Genomic DNA, 19,379 nt, shown 5'->3' with positions numbered 1-19,379 from the left:
CTCAGCTGTACTTTAGTGCTGTTAAGTGCTAATTAACAAATTCTAACATGCTAACACATACTGAACTAAGATTGTAAACATGAATCCATTGTCACAGTGAGAATGTTAGCATGCTGGCGTTAGCATTTAGCTCGAAGCAGCCTCACAGAGCTGCTAGCACGGCTATAGACTCTAAAGTCTTGTTAATCTATTGATTATATTTTGGATAAATCTTTCAGTCTATCAGATTTTGTTTGACCAACAATCCAAAACCTAAACACATTTAATTTACAAAGATTTGAAACAGAAGCAAATTTATAGCAATTGAGAAACTATAATCAGTGACTATTTGGCATTTTCTTGATAAATGACATAGCCTACAGTAAACAACTGACTAATTATGAAAATAGTTATTTTCCGTCGACGGACAAATGGATTATTTAACTATTGTTTCTGCAGAAATTACTAGGTGAATTAGATGTTAACCTAAGGGACACTTCAGTATATAAAATAATTCAATGTCCTGCGTTGGCTTGAATAAATGCAACAGATGATCAAATGCAAAAACTCTAAACATCTCTAACGCTTTAGGTGAGTGCTCTGACAAATTAAAAACAATACAAGAACAGTTGCTGTGTGTTGTTTCAGTTCAAAACGGAACCCATTAAATGAGGCTCTCTTTATTATCTTCAGTGGATTATATTGCTTCAATTATCAGTAGCATATGCACTTCAAAGGGACTTCCAGTTTAAAGGCGAGGGGGGGGGGGGGAACGAAACAAAAATCTACCAGATGACAAAGTCTCGAGGTGTAGAGTGACATTAAATCAGCAACTTATGTCAGAACAATCTAAACCACACACACAAGCTTCAAACAATCTGAGGGCTCTGGTGCCGACGTGAACCTTCAAAAAGGTGCAGGAGACAAAAGACTGACATGTGGATAAAAGGAACACGAGGAGGCTGACAGACCTCTTATTGAGAAAAAAAGGTTGGAAGTTTAAGGAGAACATGAGGGAAAAAAACTACAAAAAGTTGTTTAATGAGGCTCCCTGCTAATCTAACAATGGCTCACAGAATATCTGCGCCGCAGATAAGACACCCCGCGCCTTATCAGTTTCTGAATACATCTCTGCTCTCGTCCTACAGGGCAAAAGATACACAACCTGCCGCCGAGCATATGCTCAACACCTGATGTCAGGAAAATTACTGAAATACACCAACTGTGAGAGAAACTGCATCAGGTTGTGGTTGAAAATGACATATTACAGAGCAGAATGTGACTGTATTACAGGTCAGGTACCGAGGATTGTTAAGATAAAGAGTTAGATTGTGTTTTCATAATGACACACTCTCTCTTTAGAAGGAAAGCAGGAGATTGTCACTTTGATAATAAATTACAATAAGACAAGAATCCTTTTAGGATCAGCTAATTAGTAGCATAACGACTTTGCTTAATTAATGCCACAGATGAATCCTCCTCCCTCTTGAAACGATTAACCGCCATGGAAAATGTGCTAATAATAAATTACAGTTATGTCACTTATTCCACAGTTAGGAAACGTTAGATGTGGTCGTGCTTACGCGATGCACTTTGCGGCTATAAAACCGAATACTGCTGCAAGTGTTCACCGCAGATTCTGCTCTTCATTAGACCCGAGAAATGAGATATAAATAACTTTGTAAATATGTTTACGGTAGTTACAAAAGAGATGATTACCCTCTCCAGTGTGGGTGGTATACAGGAGGAGTCAGGTCTTGTTAGAAAAACAGTTTGCAACCAGGTAACTTGTCACACGAAGCTCATCTTTGTGTTAACACTTCATCCAGAGGTGTCAGATTGAACAAATTTGAATCTGTTAGACCTACTGCTATGTTGTCGCAATCAACAGCTCTGGATGTGGATTCTTTTGAAAATCCTTTAAATTAATTGGGGAATGGATGACTCTTGTGATTGTACTCTAACGTGCATTGGGCATCTTTTGTTCCTCTGTTGTGTCTTATTAGCTCTTTGGCTGATATTTATTTTTTTCCTTTTATTTCACTCAGCCAGTCCTTCTAGGAAATCAACATTTTTCTCCAATTCTTTCCACAAAATCTAGTATATTTTGCCAATTTTAGCAATCACAGCTGCTTTCTGCATAAAATAATCAGAATACAGAACCACTTTGTGAGCTAAAGTCACATAGAATACAGCATTTTGTCTTTAAAATGTTCTACAACTGGGACTTACATACAGTATATCATGATTATCAGTAGGTTCTTTAAGTAATCACATTGTGTTACTGCTCGCTTGCAATTTTTGCTAGCTGTGTGGCTCTTGAGATGGCAATGTTGCTCTATTGGTTGGTTGGTTCACCACTTTGGTCTAAACTGAAATATCTCAACTACTACTGGATGGAGTGCAGTGGAATTTACGTCATCATCAAGTCAATATCTTAAATGTTCCCAATACTTTGGTTTATGACTCATTACTAATTTTATTCCCACCAGCTGTACATTTAGTGCTAATTAGCAAATGTTGTATGAAAGGTGAAGCCAATGCTGAAGTGCCTTAAACTTGTATTCTCTCTAATAGCCAGCAGGGGGCGACTCCTCTGGTTGCAAAAAGAAGTCTGATTGTATAAAAGTCTATGAGAAAATGAGCCCGGTCTGGGAGTTATCCGTGCCTAAAATGTCTTATTCAGTGTTGGTTGTATTAGCTCTACCCTCAAGTGTCAATTCTGGTTGAATAAACCAAGATGGCGACGGCCAAAATGCCGAACTCGAGGCTTCAAAGCGGTAGTCAACAAACCAATAGGTAACGTCACGCTGACTACGTCCACTTCTACCTGTCTATGATCCTTACACTCTAAATTAAGATCGGGAACATGGTAAACATCAACATGTTAGCATTGTCACTGTGAGCATGTTAGCATTCTGACGTTAGCATTTACTGTAGCTCAAAAGTACTGTGTTGTTTTTAAAAAATCTTCAAATATTTAGTAAAACCTATAGATGTGAACATGTGAATTTGAATTTTTAGCACCTAAGAGACATAAGTTTCAACATTTGTGACTGATCGGCTCACTGTTGTTGAGCACAGTCTCTAAAAGCCTGGCACGACAGACATCCAATATTTCTCTTCCATCTATCATCACGGCCGCAGTTAAAGTTTGTACTCTGCTGCATGGGAAAAGTTCACATAACCACATTCATGCAAATTATTAAATTTGACTGACATGTTAACTCGGGTTACAGTCCAACTATTCCCCAGCCGCCTGTAACAAAGATCTCATTGGCAAAAATCTGTCATGGAAATGGCAATAAAAGAAAGAAAAAAAACCCTCCTGCCAAAATATTCAGAGTCTGTTGTTACTGGCTTGTAGAACGTCTGAAAACATCGCTTCGCTGAACTCATTTCACTGTAATGACATCGGCAACATTATTTTCAATCAATAAAACTCTGCTGTAGTTTTTTTTTTTTTTACACTAACATATTCTTGTTCCTAGAGTTTGGTTTGACAAAATGAGTGAAGCAGCAGATTGGCGGTGAATACGTGGGAGTGTAGTATGGCTGTGCTTTGACAGGTAACCTGCAACAGAGAAAATAAAACTGAAAGGAAAAGCCTGCTGAAGCTGCGGCGGTGAGCTGTGGTTTTAAGGTCTTAGGTGCCTCAAGGGGCGGCAATCCTCGAACACCGTGGTGGACACCGGTGGTCAGGGAAGCCGTCCGACTGAAGAAGGAGGCCTTCCGGGATATGTTATCTCGGAGGTCTCCGGAGGCAGTTGCAGGGTACCGACGGGCCCGAAGAGCAGCAGCCACTGCCGTGACGGAGGCAAAGCAGCGGGTGTGGGAGGAGTTCGGAGCAGCCATGGAGAAGGACTTTCGGTCGGCACCAAAGTGCTTCTGGAAAACCATCCGGCACCTTAGGAGGGGGAAACGGGGAACCATCCAAGCTGTGTACAGTAAGGATGGGACACTGTTGACCTCAACTGAGGAGGTAATCGGGCGGTGGAAGGAGCACTTTGAGGAACTTCTGAATCCGACCAATACGCCCTCTATGGTAGAGGCAGAGCTGGAAGCTGATGGGGGACCATCATCAATTACCCTGGTGGAAGTCACTGAGGTAGTCAAACAACTCCACAGTGGCAAAGCCCCGGGGGTTGATGAGATCCGCCCAGAAATGTTGAAGGCTCTGGGTGGGGAGGGGCTGTCTTGGATGACACGTCTCTTCAACACCGCGTGGAAGTCGGTGACAGTGCCTAAGGAGTGGCAGACCGGGGTGGTGGTTCCCCTTTTCAAAAAGGGGGACCAGAGAGTGTGTGCCAATTACAGGGGTATCACACTGCTCAGCCTCCCTGGTAAAGTCTACTCCAAGGTGCTGGAAAGGAGGGTTCGGCCGATAGTCGAACCTCAGATCGAAGAGGAACAATGCGGATTCCGTCCTGGCCGTGGAACAACGGACCAGCTCTTCACTCTCGCAAGGATCCTGGAGGGGGCCTGGGAGTATGCCCATCCAGTCTACATGTGTTTTGTGGACTTGGAGAAGGCATATGACCGGGTCCCCCGGGAGATACTGTGGGGGGTGCTGCGGGAGTATGGGGTGAGGGGGGCACTTCTCAGGGCCATCCAATCCCTGTACGCCCAAAGCGAGAGCTGTGTTCGGATCCTCGGCAGTAAGTCGGACTCGTTTCCGGTGGGGGTTGGCCTCCGCCAGGGCTGCGCTTTGTCACCAATCCTGTTCGTGATATTCATGGACAGGATATCGAGGCGTAGTCGGGTGGAGGAGGGTTTGCAGATCGGTGTGCTGAGGATCTCATCGCTGCTTTTTGCAGATGATGTGGTCCTGTTGGCATCATCGGTCTGCGACCTCCAGCACTCACTGGATCGGTTCGCAGCCGAGTGTGACGCAGTCGGGATGAGAATCAGCACCTCTAAATCTGAGGCCATGGTTCTCAGCAGGAAACCGGTGGTTTGCCTACTCCGGGTAGGGAATGAGTCCTTACCCCAAGTGAAGGAGTTTAAGTATCTCGGGGTCTTGTTCGCGAGTGAGGGGACGATGGAACGTGAGATTGGTCGGAGAATCGGAGCAGCAGGGGCGGTATTGCATTCGCTTTACCGCACCGTTGTGACGAAAAGAGAGCTGAGCCGGAAGGCAAAGCTCTCGATCTACCGTTCAATCTTCGTTCCTACTCTCACCTATGGTCATGAGGGTTGGGTCATGACCGAAAGAACGAGGTCGCGGGTGCAAGCGGCCGAAATGGGTTTCCTCAGGAGGGTGGCTGGCGTCTCCCTTAGAGATAGGGTAAGAAGCTCAGTCATCCGTGAGGGACTCGGAGTAGAGTCCTTGCTCCTTTGCGTCGAAAGGAGCCAGTTGAGGTGGTTCGGGCATCTAGCACGGATGCCTCCTGGGCGCCTCCCTTGGGAGGTGTTCCAGGCACGACCAGCTGGGAGGAGACCACGGGGAAGACCCAGGACTAGATGGAGAGATTATATCTCTACTCTGGCCTGGGAACGCCTCGGGATCCCCCAGTCAGAGCTGGTTAATGTGGCCCGGGAAAGGGAAGTTTGGGGTCCCCTGCTGGAGCTGTTGCCCCCGCGACCCGATCCCGGATAAGCGGTTGAAGATGGATGGATGGATGGAAAAGCCTAGAAGGAATTCAAATACTTTTCTTCGAGTAAGCTATAATTGTGTGCTTTTGTTAATTCGCTCTTCATAATTCCCTCATTACAACTCTTGAATGGTGGTGATTAAACTTAAGAAATTCTTTCAACAGGCGTCTCTTTGAAAATGAGTATCAATTAGGTCCTTTATTATTGGCTATTCTCTTTAACAATGCCAATTCACAGCACAACACTGACTGAGAAAATGCTCTCCTGTTACAAAAAAAAAAAAAAAAGTGACTGTACATGCAAATAAGACGACCTCTGCTTTATTGGAAAATGAGCATATGGAGGGTTGTTCTGACTCGGAAATTATTACATGCTCCGCTTGGTTGTGTTCCAGCGCTCACTATTGTTGCTTTGACAGAAAGCAGGTAGATCAAATAGTTGGCACGCCATTCAAATTAACTTTGATCCTGTCACACTTTATCATCTAAACAAGTAAAACGATTAATACACGAGCTGCTAAATGACAGGGAATTATAACTGTCAAGCTAAAAGGCATGATCTAAAGTGCTCCGAGTTTAAGTACATCTTTATGCGAGAAACTTCCACGAGAATACTTCTTCTGGAACGTTTCCTGTTGCGTTTTGCAGCCAAACTCTGAGCCGCGGAGAAGAAAACAACGCTTTCTTGGCAAACGCGACAGGTTATAGGAGCAAGTTGACATTCAATCTGTTCCCCTATCATAACCAACATCTTTGTTCACAATTGAGTTAGAAAAAAAAGAATACATATGCCTGTAATTACTGTAACCACAGGCAAAAGATCATCGCCAACCAATATCCTTTCAGGGTAGACATGAAAGAAAACACTTCAACGTGAGATGCCAAAGGGAAAAGAGAGGAAGTCTTTCTCATGGCGGAGGATGTTAATTGATTTTGTCCTTCGTGAGGTATAGAACATAAACATCCCGCTTTTTAAAACAGATTGCTAAGATTTCTCCAAGTAGACCTTGAAATAATTCTGCAGCGTTTAATCTATACTGTAACTTTGGGGACAATAAACCCAGTTTTAAAAAAAGAGCCTTGTAGCCAGTATTCCCTCCTCAGTCTACCCCATGTGATTAACATGTATAGATCAGGTCTTTTTTTCAAAGCTGAAATCTGCCTGCTTAGCCCCCTTGAGAGCTCTAAAACTCGCCGTGGAGCCGAGTCAGGCTTTATCAAGTCCTTATCAGCGATTAGAGCGGCAACCCCCGCTGAATGATCGTTTATTAGATCTCCTCACCGTTAAGGTTCAGGGCACAATGATCTTAATTACTGCTGTAATGGGTGTATAAGCAAAAGCCAAAGCGTAGTTCAGCAGTGTCAGTGGCAGCTAAATAAAGGGCCATTTCCCCCTGCTCCCAGCTCTTAAAAGGCACATTTGAAGCGGCGGTGTGATGAAAGGCAAGGAAGAAAAAAAGAACAATAACAAATTGACATCTCTTTTTGGAGAATTGTACCACGGGGGGAAGGCATTCTTCCATCCTTAATCACTATAAAATGGTTTAACATGACATGCAGAGGCTGGCGAATGATCAAATCCTGACAGGAGGACAAATTGCAAACAAAATGAGAGATCAAGTTTATTAGAGCGCCGCCTCTGGGAAATGAAAATCTTTAATTCTCTTTTTACATTGACATTTATTTGGCTGGCATGAATAGCGATGTTCACACACGCAGACACACACTGATTCTGCTGCACCTACTACTGTAACTGCTCTGCTGCAATGATAGCACAGTCAATGACATTTATCATGTTTGCCTTTGTAGATGACATCTGAAACACATTGTCTTTCATCCCGCCTGCATTCATCATGTATTTTATATAAAGTTCACAGCGGCGCACAGCTCTGTCTTCATGCGGGAGCAATGAGAGGAGCAGGCGAGAATTATCCATCACCTCCAGCACAATGGATTGATTCTCGTTCTTTTTTAACGGTCGGGCTCCTGCTTAAAGATTTCTTTTCAGATTCTCATGAAAGGAAATGTACTTCCAGGAATACTTTGAAAATGAGAATTAGATTCGCTTGATTAAAATACACGCCATTAATTAGGACCGGGAAATAACTCGGTATTATAATTTATTGATTGGTAAATGTCTACCTGATGCACTGAAGCCCAATATTCAGTCTCCTTTTAGCTCTATTTTTGTTCCCCACCAACTCCTGAGGGAAATATCTGTCTCTTTAGCTGCTAAATCCAGTATGTTCACTAGCAGCTAGTTGCTAATTTGTTGCTAAAGTGGCCTGCTGCAGCTGTAAACAACACTGATGAGTGAACCAAAACTGTAAAGTTATGGGCTGTAAAACCAAAATAACGAGTTAAAAGATTAAAAAACCTTTGGTAGAGCTGAGGAGGACTGCAGAGTGGGGTAATAATTCTGTGGGTTCCCTTTTCAGATGACACATATTTAGGGGCGAGTGGGGGGAAATCGATATAGCATAGTATTGCGATATTTTGCGTGGCAATATTGTATCGATACATGGACGCCAAGTATCAATCTTTTATTATATAAACTATTAACGTCCTAACTATCGGTTGCTATTCTGTCTTTCAGAGGTTGTAGCGGGCTCAGTCTTAAAGCTAAAGTGAAGATACTGGTATCATATGAAACTAGAAAACCTCGAGAATCGATTAGTACCATTGGTAAGCACGTAATGCTAGCTTGTCGGGAAGAACGCTAAATAACGCTTCAAATTTACGATACATATTGGTGAGGAAAAACTGGCATGGCCATTTTCAAAAGAGTCCCTTGACCTCTGACCTCAAAATATGTGAATGAAAACTCTGAGATGAGCAGAGCAAAAACTGTAACTTATTAAATGAAACAGATGTTGACAAACTGCATAATTTGCAGTTGAAAAAAGTGAATAAATCGCAATATATCTTATCGCAATACTCAGCATATCACAAAATGTGTAAAATCCAATAAGATCATATAGTGATGATATCGTATCGTGAGACCTCTGGTGATTCCCACCCCTACACATAGTATTTTATCCATTGTTAATATGAAGATATTGATTGCAGCCACTTTAACCTTTATTATACTGGTATAGACTCCTGAGAGTCCTGGCCGAAATGGCAGCGCACTTTTCAGACAATAAAAAGAAAAATATAAATACAGAAAAGACACGATTAATCTTTGATTGACTAATAATGCCATCGGTGACATACTGTACAAAGCTTCAGCTCGTCTTACCAGCAGTATGAAATTGAGGACAATGGACCGTGTCCTGCAGTGCTAACAGTCCTGCTGTAGCTGTGCTCTCTGCAGTCCCCAGTGATGAGTGATATGTTGGAGTCTTTACCTGAGGCCATCTCTCCCCGTGCACAACTACTATGAACTGCAAGGGCAACGAGGAGAGACACCCTGTGGCTCCAAACAAAGGAAACTATCATCCCTCCCCACACTGCTTAAAGAGGACCTATTATGCTTATTTTCAGGTGCATACTTGTATTTTGGGTTTCTACTAGGACATGATTACATGCTTTAATGTTCAAAAAACACTTTATTTTCCTCAAACCGGCTGTGCTGCAGCACCTCTTTTCACCCTCTGTCTGAAACGCTCTGTTTGGGCTCCTGCCCGACCCTCTCGAAAAGCCCAGTCTGCTCTGATTGGTCAGCCGGACCACTCTGTAGTGATTGGTCAACCGAACCTAACTCTTCGGACTCCGCTCCAGCTCCGCTCAAACTAACTTTATTTGAGGGCGTGCCAAACTAGCCGCTAGGCAGGTATAATGCAAATGTGTTACTTGGTGACATCACCATGTTACAGAAGAAAAGGCAGGACTTCAAGCAAGGCGTTTCTTTGGGCGTGGCAACTTTGCAGACCTTTTACATGCAAAAAAAAACTATATATCACACTAAAGGAAAGAGAAAAAGCACAAAAGCATAATAGGTCCTCTTTAAACAATGCAACCCCTGCTCAGTTATGATGACACTGCCTTTTAATGTCCCGCTAACAAATATGCCCCGAATCAAAGGACCAACGATGTCAACCTCTCCTCAAGGCCACTCTGCCAGCATTTTGCAGGAAGAGAAAAAAAGGGCAGGATGTATGAGTTGAAGCATTAAAAATTGCTGAGGACTGGCCTGGAGTCTGTCCAAGACAAAGTTAGAAGTACTTCACAAATCAATGCCTGCTCTCTGCATCCCCCACACTTCTTTTATGCTCTGAAATGACAGAACGTAGTGCAAGCATTCTTTTCTTTTTTTTTAACATCTGGCGTCAATATTTCAGGTTAACTTCAAAGAAATTACTGATAGCATTCGGCTCTCTCCAGTCAGCGATCTACCATCTATTTAAGGCTGCAGTTTTTGAGATATGAGGTTTAAGGGAAGGGTAAAGATGTCCACAAAGGGGCCAAAGTTGGGATGGCTTTGAGTGGTACTTCAGTGGAAATATGTGTAGATAAGCAGACAAAAAAGGAAAACAAAAAATGGCCTACCAACAGTTGCAAAAGTGTCGTCCTTGCCCTGGGTGAACACCACCACTCGCTGCCTCTTCGTATTCTCCTTGGGGAGATTTTGGGCCTTCTTTGCAATCTCTCCAATGTCATCTGTCTGTAAAAAAAACAAAAACACCAAACCACTAGGTGAGTATGTGAATGAATGCATCCATCGTGAGGAGCAATTTCTGGGGAGTTAATCAAAGACCACAACTGTGACTGAGAGAGGTCAGATTTTTTTCGATCCTGGCAGACGGATCAAGTGATAATGAAACCAGATGGGCTATGAAATGCCTTGAAAAAAGATCAATAGGAGCGCTCGATGATGTTTCCATGCAGTTACGGGCGAGCTGTAAAATATTAGAATGTCATATTCCCTAAGTGAGATGAAAATAAGCGTGTGAAGATATGCCATTGTCAGATAAAGCTACTTCTGAGCTGAAGGGATAGGCGGTGCGTGTACTGTATCATTCTCTTCCTGAAACAGGCCATCTCTCTCCTCAGCATCTGCACAGAATGGATATTCTCGCCTGGAGACGACAGAACTCTCCGGAGTGCTTGCCTTTGATCATGAGAGGGATAAAAAAACCCACACCTGTCAGTGCTACTTTATTATTAACTCATCATGATGTACTATGAGCAGGTGGAATGTCTTTATCGCCGTCTCGCAGTGGGGTGGACGCTCGCTTTTCCATAATACAGCATGCTGAGGAGCTAGCATTAAGGGTCGCAGACGCCTCTAGCATCTGTGTCAAAGCTAACACTCGAGCACCTTCAGGGCGAGCAAACACTGTGGTTATGGGAGTAATCAGAGAGATAGGCTCCAACCCAACACCACCAGCCACACTGGCTCACTCAAACCAATGAGCTTTTACACCTCTAAATGCCTCCCAAATGTCCTTTAATCAGCCCTGAGAGGTCCGGGGAGACCCTGGGCCGAGGAAAAATGGGTGTAACACTCTAAGTAAGTGCTAATGGTGAGGTTAATACAGAGGCTGTTAGCAGGCGACGGTGGGAAAAAAAAGGCAATTTGTCACTGTGACTGGATGTAACCACAAGCACTCCTCCAGACACTGAATGCAAAACCGCACAAGGCTTCGGCACATTGTCACCCTTCGGTTTTATGTTCGCCGACATAAAAAAGGCGCTCTACTCAGGTTCAGGAGCTAAAAGGTTCTAAGGGCCAGAGGTGGTAGGGTAAGCTACACACATAAACACACACACACACAGACAGCGACAACTTCCTCCTTTTTGCCTGGCGGGAACACTCACCTGACAAGTTCCTATGGAAAAAAACAATGCAGGAAAATAAGTGCAAAACAAATGAATCGACAAATGATACGGTCAATTTAGTTTACCGCCGTCAAATGGCAATATTTACGATTGTGCGGCAATTGATCAGACGTAAATCAACAAGGCGTGAAATATAAAAGCTTCACAAGGGTGTTAAATTGTGTGTTCTGTGTTGAAGCCAGCGAGAAAGTGATCGTCTCCACTGCAGGCTGTTTGACAAACACTGCCAGGGAAAGATTCAATCAGAGCTGCGATGTAGATGCTTCTTTGAGCATTTAAAGGAAACAGATCACAATCAGGCGGCTGTGTTCAGATATGCTGATTGCTGTGAGGACAAGCTTTGTATTTACACTGAAGAAGTGCTGCTGTTATTTTTGTTAGTCATCCATAATGTGATGATAACAATGTTTCAGAATACATTAAAAGTGCATCATGTCAGATATTCACAACTGGGCAGCAACTACAACAATATATTTATATATATAATTACAGTATCCCTCAAAAGTAGTGCCCCGCTGACCAATTAACTGGACTTTTACTGAATTTAAATGAACCTCACTGGCTTTAAAAGGGTCAAACTGCCAGCCCGTTCTCAGTCCCAGGGCGTCAAATACCGAGGCTTTGTCACATCTGTCGGCGTTGCGATACCGCCACACAAGGCACCCTTTAGCGCCTGTACAAGACGCACCGGGCTTTCCATTAACTGCAATGTAAACCCATCCGTAGCAACAGTAAACGCTCAGGAAAAGTGTGCTGGGAGTGCGGTGACATAGTTTAAAGAGCTAAAGAGACACATAGGGCAGGCGGGTGGGGATGGAGGATGGGTCCAACAAACACGACGCTTTCATCCAGCAGACCGCTGATCGTGTCCCGTGCGTTAAGTTTCACTTTCACGTTACAATTAGCTGTTCGTTTGTGTCCACAACGTTCAGTTTTGTTTTCACTTTACAAACGTAGTAATTTTAAGCCCAAACATGTAGTTCTTTCCTAAACCTAAGTTGTTATTTTTTGCATAACCCTAAAGTGACGACAAGGGTCGTGAGAAAGCGGCCGTATGTGACGATTTGGGATGAGAACGTGTGTAACTGCATACAGAGACACACTTCCGTACACTGGGTTTCTAACTGCAATTATTACTTTTAGTTTTTCATTTGTTTAGTGTAAATTTGACAGAATAACGGTAATAAAATAAAGTATTTTCTGAACTGCTACTGGATGATAATTCTCAGTTTTTGTTTATTGGCTTATAGTAGAATCATATTATTGAGGGTATGAATAAATTGCGTAGTCATTTTACAAGTCTATTGTCAACGTTAATGATTGATTTTGGACGATGATGTCAAAAAGAGATACTCTAGTTCGTAATGGAGAATTTTGTTTGATAGATACTAATGGAAGTCAGTTCATTGAATTTAACATGAATTTGATTTGACAAAAAAAAAAATCTTAGCACAAGATTGATCCACCTACTTAAGGAAATTTTCCGGAGCTCTCAGCCACATCGCGTGATCTTCCTCGGAGGATGGAGTTTGCTCAGTTGTCATGGAGACAGTTTGGTCCCATGATAACAGGTGGTCGGATGCGACGCAAGAGACCGTCCTTTAACAATCTCCATGACAACTGAGCAAACTCCTCCTGCTTATGAAAGCCATGGGATGAGGCTGAAAGCTCCGGGAATATTTCCAGTAAGTGGATCTTATGCGCTAGGAATCTTTTGTCGAACTAGTATTTCCAAGATCAGTAATAAATCTCAAAGCTCATGATTTTGGATTATTGCTTGTGATTTTACACACATTTGACATAAAAAATAAATATCCATAACATATCAATTATTCTGATTTCAACTATATAAAAATTATTCTGCTGGTTTAACAATGTTATCTGTTATTTCCTGCTTTAAACAAAGAAACTGTATATATTGATATTTTTGAAGACTTGTCAATATACAACTCCAGTATTGGGGTAAAATTGTCATCAGAAAGTGACGGGTGGAAAAAATAAGACTACTGTGCAGAACCTCTTTGAACTGCAACCATCTAGAAATGCAGTAAGCACAGTACACACCACTGATGTTATCTGAGAAATCACATTCATCCAATGCAATTTCTCAGAGTGTTCTGGCAAATCAGATTGACATGGAAAATGTCAAAGAATTGTAACTACTAGGAGAGTCTGTACTCTGCCCTTTTGTGTTTTTTTTTTCATGCAAGGCCCCCACCATCACCACCAGACACAACCCTCCCCCCCCCCGCCCGCCTCCCTCCCTTCTCTTCCTGCCTTCATCCCTTCTCCTCTCTTAAACCTGTCACTGCCATCAGGATTGCATTTCTATTCCAGTCACGTTGATCACACCGTTAGTGATTCTGGATGACAATTATTCACACAGTGCAGAGCCATACTCAAGGCAGCTCTACCTTTGAAAGAGAGAAGGCACTTAAAATACCTGAGCCCATTTGAAAAACACACACACACACACATACACATACACACTGGCTATTTGTGTTTTTGATTTCACATTTAAAAAGCAGCGAGAGGAATATGCAAAAGACAAGCAGAAAATAGACCAAGGGAACATTCATTTTACACATAAGAGGCAGCCCCACTTTAAAGCACATTCTATGGGGAAACAAGCACTGTAATTTCCATTTCCATAATCTAAAACCACAGGTGGCTGTAATTTGGTTATTAAAAGACTACAGTGTGTTTCAGTGTGGTGTAATGCCATAGCAGTGAAGGGAAGACATACAGTATCATCCCTGAGTGCAATGAAGATAATGAGGAGGCTTTTTAACCAGGCAACCTGATGAGCCCCGAGCCTGCAGAGAAAGGCTTGAAACCATGCCCAACTTCTCAGCTTCCCAAGAGGCTTTTCAAAATTCAATAAATAACATCTGTAGGCGATGTTGGGTGCAGACCTAGCAGAGTGCGTCATAACAGAGAGCTGGCTGAACAAAGAAACCATGACGACTGCCAGGTTTCCATAGCAACTGCTGCAAGGCCTGGAGAGTATAATAGCACATCAATCACTGTCCAAAAAGAACTTCATTATCAGCAAAAATAAACCTTTAGGATCTGTTTAGTGTGCAATTGCCGGTCAACTCACCTCAAAGCCCAGCTCTTTGGCAAATGTGGCCGCCTCCTAGAAGAGAAAAACACACACACACACACACACACAAATTAGCAGTTAATTACAGAGTCACAAACAAGAGCACAATGTCACACTCCAGACGTGAAGTAAAGACATCTCGCTTGCCTCCGCTCCTCACATGTGCGGCCATGTCACTTGAGAATAAGTAACCTGAGTTAGTGAGGCTCTGCCAACCCCTGATTTAATAGGCATGCAGCCCACCCATTTAATCTATTGCCCCACTTCATCTCATCTTACCACGGCAGCGTGAGGTAACACCACGTCAGCCTCCGGCCATGAAACCGCCACTGAAACCATGAATATGTGCTGGTATGTGGGAATCCCCAACACTGCAGGCATTCAACACCCACCATGTTTCTTTAGTCTCCTAACAGGTGCACTTTAAAGGCCTACACCAGTGTTTATGCAAGTTTTTGCTCCTTAGCTACAAATCATGTAGACTTCACATTGATGCTTAACATTTTCAAATATATGCTGTAGTTTTAGATTTTGAGATATTTTTTTTACCATTTCAGGCAGCAATTGGTTTCAATCTATTTAAAGGACGTTGTTCTTTTCTTTTCCGGGGTTTACGGAAAAATCCACTCAGCCGTTAGCAAAAAGCAGTGAAGTAGGTTACAAAGGTAAGCTAATCAATAAGGTTATGAATAATGTGAGTGCTAGCAGTAGCTGAGTCAACGTTAGCTGTGCTAAGTTTGGAAATAATTAACCAAAAGGGTTAGTTCCGATTTTTTGAAGCAGGGTTGTATGTGTACGCCTGCATTCTGAGAGGTAAAATTACTGTTTTTGTCAATGTAGTCTGGTGGCTTTGAAGACAGCGATACAACGGCTTCAGTTCCCCCGTCAGAAATAGCTGTCTGATGGCAAGGTAAGGTGGCTGCGGACAGAAGCAGCAGGAAAACCTAAAAAAAATGCCCACCTAAAAAAATCTATAACATTTTAAGTGTATTTTCTTGCTTTACCTTTCCGACAGGAACTGAAGCTGTTATCTCGCTGTCATCAAAGCCACCAGACTCCATTGACAAAAAACAGTAATTTTACCACGCAGAACACGGGAGTTGCTGGTTGATCGGTTAGTTTGTTTGTGTTATTGTGTGACTTGTGGATCCAAACTAACGTGGCGTCCACACAGTAGTATATGCTTAGCCTTTGTGGCGGTAGTCCTGTCTACTTCTCCAAACTGGGACGGTCAAGTTACTGTAGGTAACGTTAATACACTGACTATGGATAAGGATATATGTATATACTGTATACTTTATGTAGCAACTTCATCATGCAGACACCTACGTCAGGTAAGGTGGGAAAATGTTTTGAGAAGGGCATAGCAGTTTGACACTAAAACATACATACTTTGACCAAAATTTGAATGTTCGGATTTAAATACTTAAGGAACACTACTGGGAAGCTACAGAATGATATAAAATGTCAAATATGTGTATATCTACAGTTTATATACAGTATACTATATATATATATACTATATATACTGTATATAATGGACCATCCTTTAAGTTTAAAATATTAGCAAAGAATTGACCGGATTTACCAAATAACACAACTCAAGAGTCTTCCATTTGATTTTCATATTGTATGAAAATTAATGGAAACCAAAGGCTGCCTGGAAAAAAATACATCCACAACTTACTGCCTACATATGACAAGTTCCACCAAAAATGTAAGTTATACATGATTTGTAGAGTTAAAACTTGTCCCCACTTATATAACAAAACAAACCTATACATCATGCATTTGAATATGTTCAGCAAACATGTAATAATGTAAAGGACCATACCAGTGTTTTTGGGACGTTTTAGAGTCTGCTAATTGATTTCTCACACTGTACAGAAATTAATTGGACACCAATGGGTGCTTGGAATAATAAGGAAAATACATCCAAAAATGTAAAACACACCAGCATGGTTTTGAAATATGGTTAGCTGTGGTGTCCAATATGTGATTTGTGGGCCAAAACATGCATAGAAACCACCGGTATGATCCTTTAACTGGTGACAGAAGCTGTTGCTTGTCAGTTCACAACGATGCCACAAATCATGACAGACAACCTCGAGCGCTATAAATTCACTTTTGACCCCAGACGGGGCAATAAGTTGATGCTATGATTCTAAACAATCCAATTATCTGCAGAAGTGGGGCTGGTATTTGCGTGACCTTGGGGAGAGGTTGACAACCTGGTCCTCAAACAGAAGGGGAGGAGATGACATGGAACAATAAGGTTACTGGTCCCTGGAGGAAAGCCTCATGGCTCTCTGCCTTGGATCAACATCACAGCGCCAGCAATATGTCAATTCATCACCCCCCTCCACTCCTTCAGCACACACAGGGGCAAAGAGGCTAGTCAATTAGCCGCTGTAGTCAAGGAGCGGTTTTATAATGAGTAAAGGTGAGCAGTCTTTTTCTTCTTCTCCTACTTCACCTTCTTTCAATCTATTGAAGGCTTAGGTCTCACATTTGTTTTCATTTATTTACAACCACATATTGACTTTTCTCCTCAGGAACGTTCCATCACCGGCGAGCATCTCGCAGGGACACGAGCAGCTTGGAAAATGTCTTGTCAAAACAGTGATATTTCATCTGAAAGCATTTAAAAAGAGACACATGAATGAAGACTGGAAATAACGATGTTGCTGTTGAGCGGCACATGCCTCTATCTCACCCTGCGTCTCTCTCTAGTTAGCAGCTATATTATTTGTGAGAAAAGCCTTTGGAGAGAGTGTGGGTGTTAGGAGAAAAGATAATTGAAGCGATGTCTATGAGCCACATGTGTACAGAGTAATCCCTTTTAGGAATTTATTAATTTCTATGAGCTGCAACATCAAAAATATTTGGTACTATAAGCTCAGCAAAGCTAATATATTGGTATGATAAATACTGTATGCTGGTAAATATGCAATTACCGGGACTACACATGCAAGTCAATGAAACTGAAATGATAGGCGATAAAAGTAACAATTTCTTAAGGGGCTTACAGTATTAATATTCAAAAGTCTTATGTTTAAGGCTGGGTTCACGTTTGACGTGTGCTGTTTTGGTATGTTGTGGTAGACGGTTTTCAAATGACGGTCCATGTGCTCCTACAGCTGTCGCAACAATGACAAGTGCTTCGAGTGACATCTGGGCGAAATCCTCTCGTGCTCAAAAAAAGCATCTCGTTTGTTCGGAGATTGCTGTGATTGCATGCTCGCCTTTGATGATCCGCTCCGAGTCTGATTCCGAAGGAGAGAGGGCTGTAGCAGATTTCGGGGCCCCGTAAGTTCTCCTCCTTCTCCTCCTCGGGCAAACAAGGTAAAAGATAACAAGGCGGGCTGAGAGCATGAGCCCTCTCCAGCCATAGTTAGTATAAAGCTATCAGAATGTGTGAGATGTTGCTGCTGTCAGAGGCTTAAACAGTCAAAGGGATATTTTTAGAGAGCTTAAGCTAATAATCCAGAGCCCAGTCAGGGGGGCGGAAGTCTACAATTTCTTGCCAAGCAAAATGAAAGAGGAAATACACACTTCATGCAAAGGGCAGTTTTCAAAGCCTCACGCTTTGTTTTCCCAGGCACTGTATGTGACAGGAACCTATGACAGTCCTGGTCTGTACAGCCACAGTATGTGGAAGTTACCCATGCTGCATAGACTTTATTTTCTTCCTTTTAATGAAGCTAAACTGATCAATATGCATTCAGTCTTTATATGATACCTTATCATAAATAGAGGTGTTAAGTGGGAATTCAGGGGTCTGGATAACATAACAAAACAATAATCCAACCCTATTGGTACATTTTCCAATGGGGGCATGTCTATGTTCCCTCGGTCCTATGTTCCCTCAACCCAATGTTCCCTCGGTCCTATGTTCCCTCAGTCCAATGTTCCCTCAGCCCAATGTTCCCTCAACCCAATGTTCCCTCAGCCCAATGTTCCCTCAGTCCAATGTTCCCTCAATCCAATGTTCCCTCAGCCCAATGTTCCCTCAACCCAACGTTCCCTCAGCCCAATGTTCCCTTGGTTCCGACAGCCCATTATTCCGAAACCCCAATAGTCCGAAAAATGTTGCATTGGACCGAAAACAAATGGCCATTATTCCAAAGGCCCATTGCTCCAAAAAAACAACAAACAGAATCACATGGCTAATTATGATACAGAATGACATCACTGGAACATCCCAGTTGCAATATTTTTCCACACTATGGCGAGTGAGGGGACGATGGAACGTGAGATTGGTCGGAGAATCGGAGCAGCAGGGGCGGTATTGCATTCGCTTTACCGCACCGTTGTGACGAAAAGAGAGCTGAGCCGGAAGGCAAAGCTCTCGATCTACCGTTCAATCTTCGTTCCTACTCTCACCTATGGTCATGAGGGTTGGGTCATGACCGAAAGAACGAGGTCGCGGGTGCAAGCGGCCGAAATGGGTTTCCTCAGGAGGGTGGCTGGCGTCTCCCTTAGAGATAGGGTAAGAAGCTCAGTCATCCGTGAGGGACTCGGAGTAGAGTCCTTGCTCCTTTGCGTCGAAAGGAGCCAGTTGAGGTGGTTCGGGCATCTAGCACGGATGCCTCCTGGGCGCCTCCCTTGGGAGGTGTTCCAGGCACGACCAGCTGGGAGGAGACCACGGGGAAGACCCAGGACTAGATGGAGAGATTATATCTCTACTCTGGCCTGGGAACGCCTCGGGATCCCCCAGTCAGAGCTGGTTAATGTGGCCCGGGAAAGGGAAGTTTGGGGTCCCCTGCTGGAGCTGTTGCCCCCGCGACCCGATCCCGGATAAGCGGTTGAAGATGGATGGATGGATGGACTATGGCGAAAGGCATGACCCGCCCTACTCTGCCTCTGATTGGCTTACCCTGATATCCTCACCCTAACCAATCTCACTCCTCATG

The 19,379-nt window shown here is 43.1% G+C and overlaps 1 protein-coding gene across 2 annotated transcripts in view; it reads right to left on the bottom strand.

Annotated features, from left to right (window-relative positions):
* The window catches only part of adkb (adenosine kinase b), a 123,226-nt gene that overhangs the window by 1,673 nt on the left and 102,174 nt on the right, over nt 1-19,379 (bottom strand). For both annotated transcript variants that reach the window (XM_074619462.1, XM_074619463.1), the window contains 2 exons: nt 14,461-14,496; nt 10,065-10,179 (listed from right to left, as the gene is read on the bottom strand). In XM_074619462.1, the coding sequence (XP_074475563.1) occupies nt 10,065-10,179; nt 14,461-14,496 (151 nt within the window). The remainder of the gene's footprint in view (nt 1-10,064; nt 10,180-14,460; nt 14,497-19,379) is intronic.

The sequence above is a fragment of the Sebastes fasciatus genome, chromosome 20 (assembly GCF_043250625.1).
Source record: "Sebastes fasciatus isolate fSebFas1 chromosome 20, fSebFas1.pri, whole genome shotgun sequence".
Lineage (NCBI taxonomy): Eukaryota > Metazoa > Chordata > Actinopteri > Perciformes > Sebastidae > Sebastes > Sebastes fasciatus.
The sequence above is the reverse complement of the archived record's forward strand: the minus strand, read 5'-3'. Positions and strand labels throughout refer to the sequence as shown.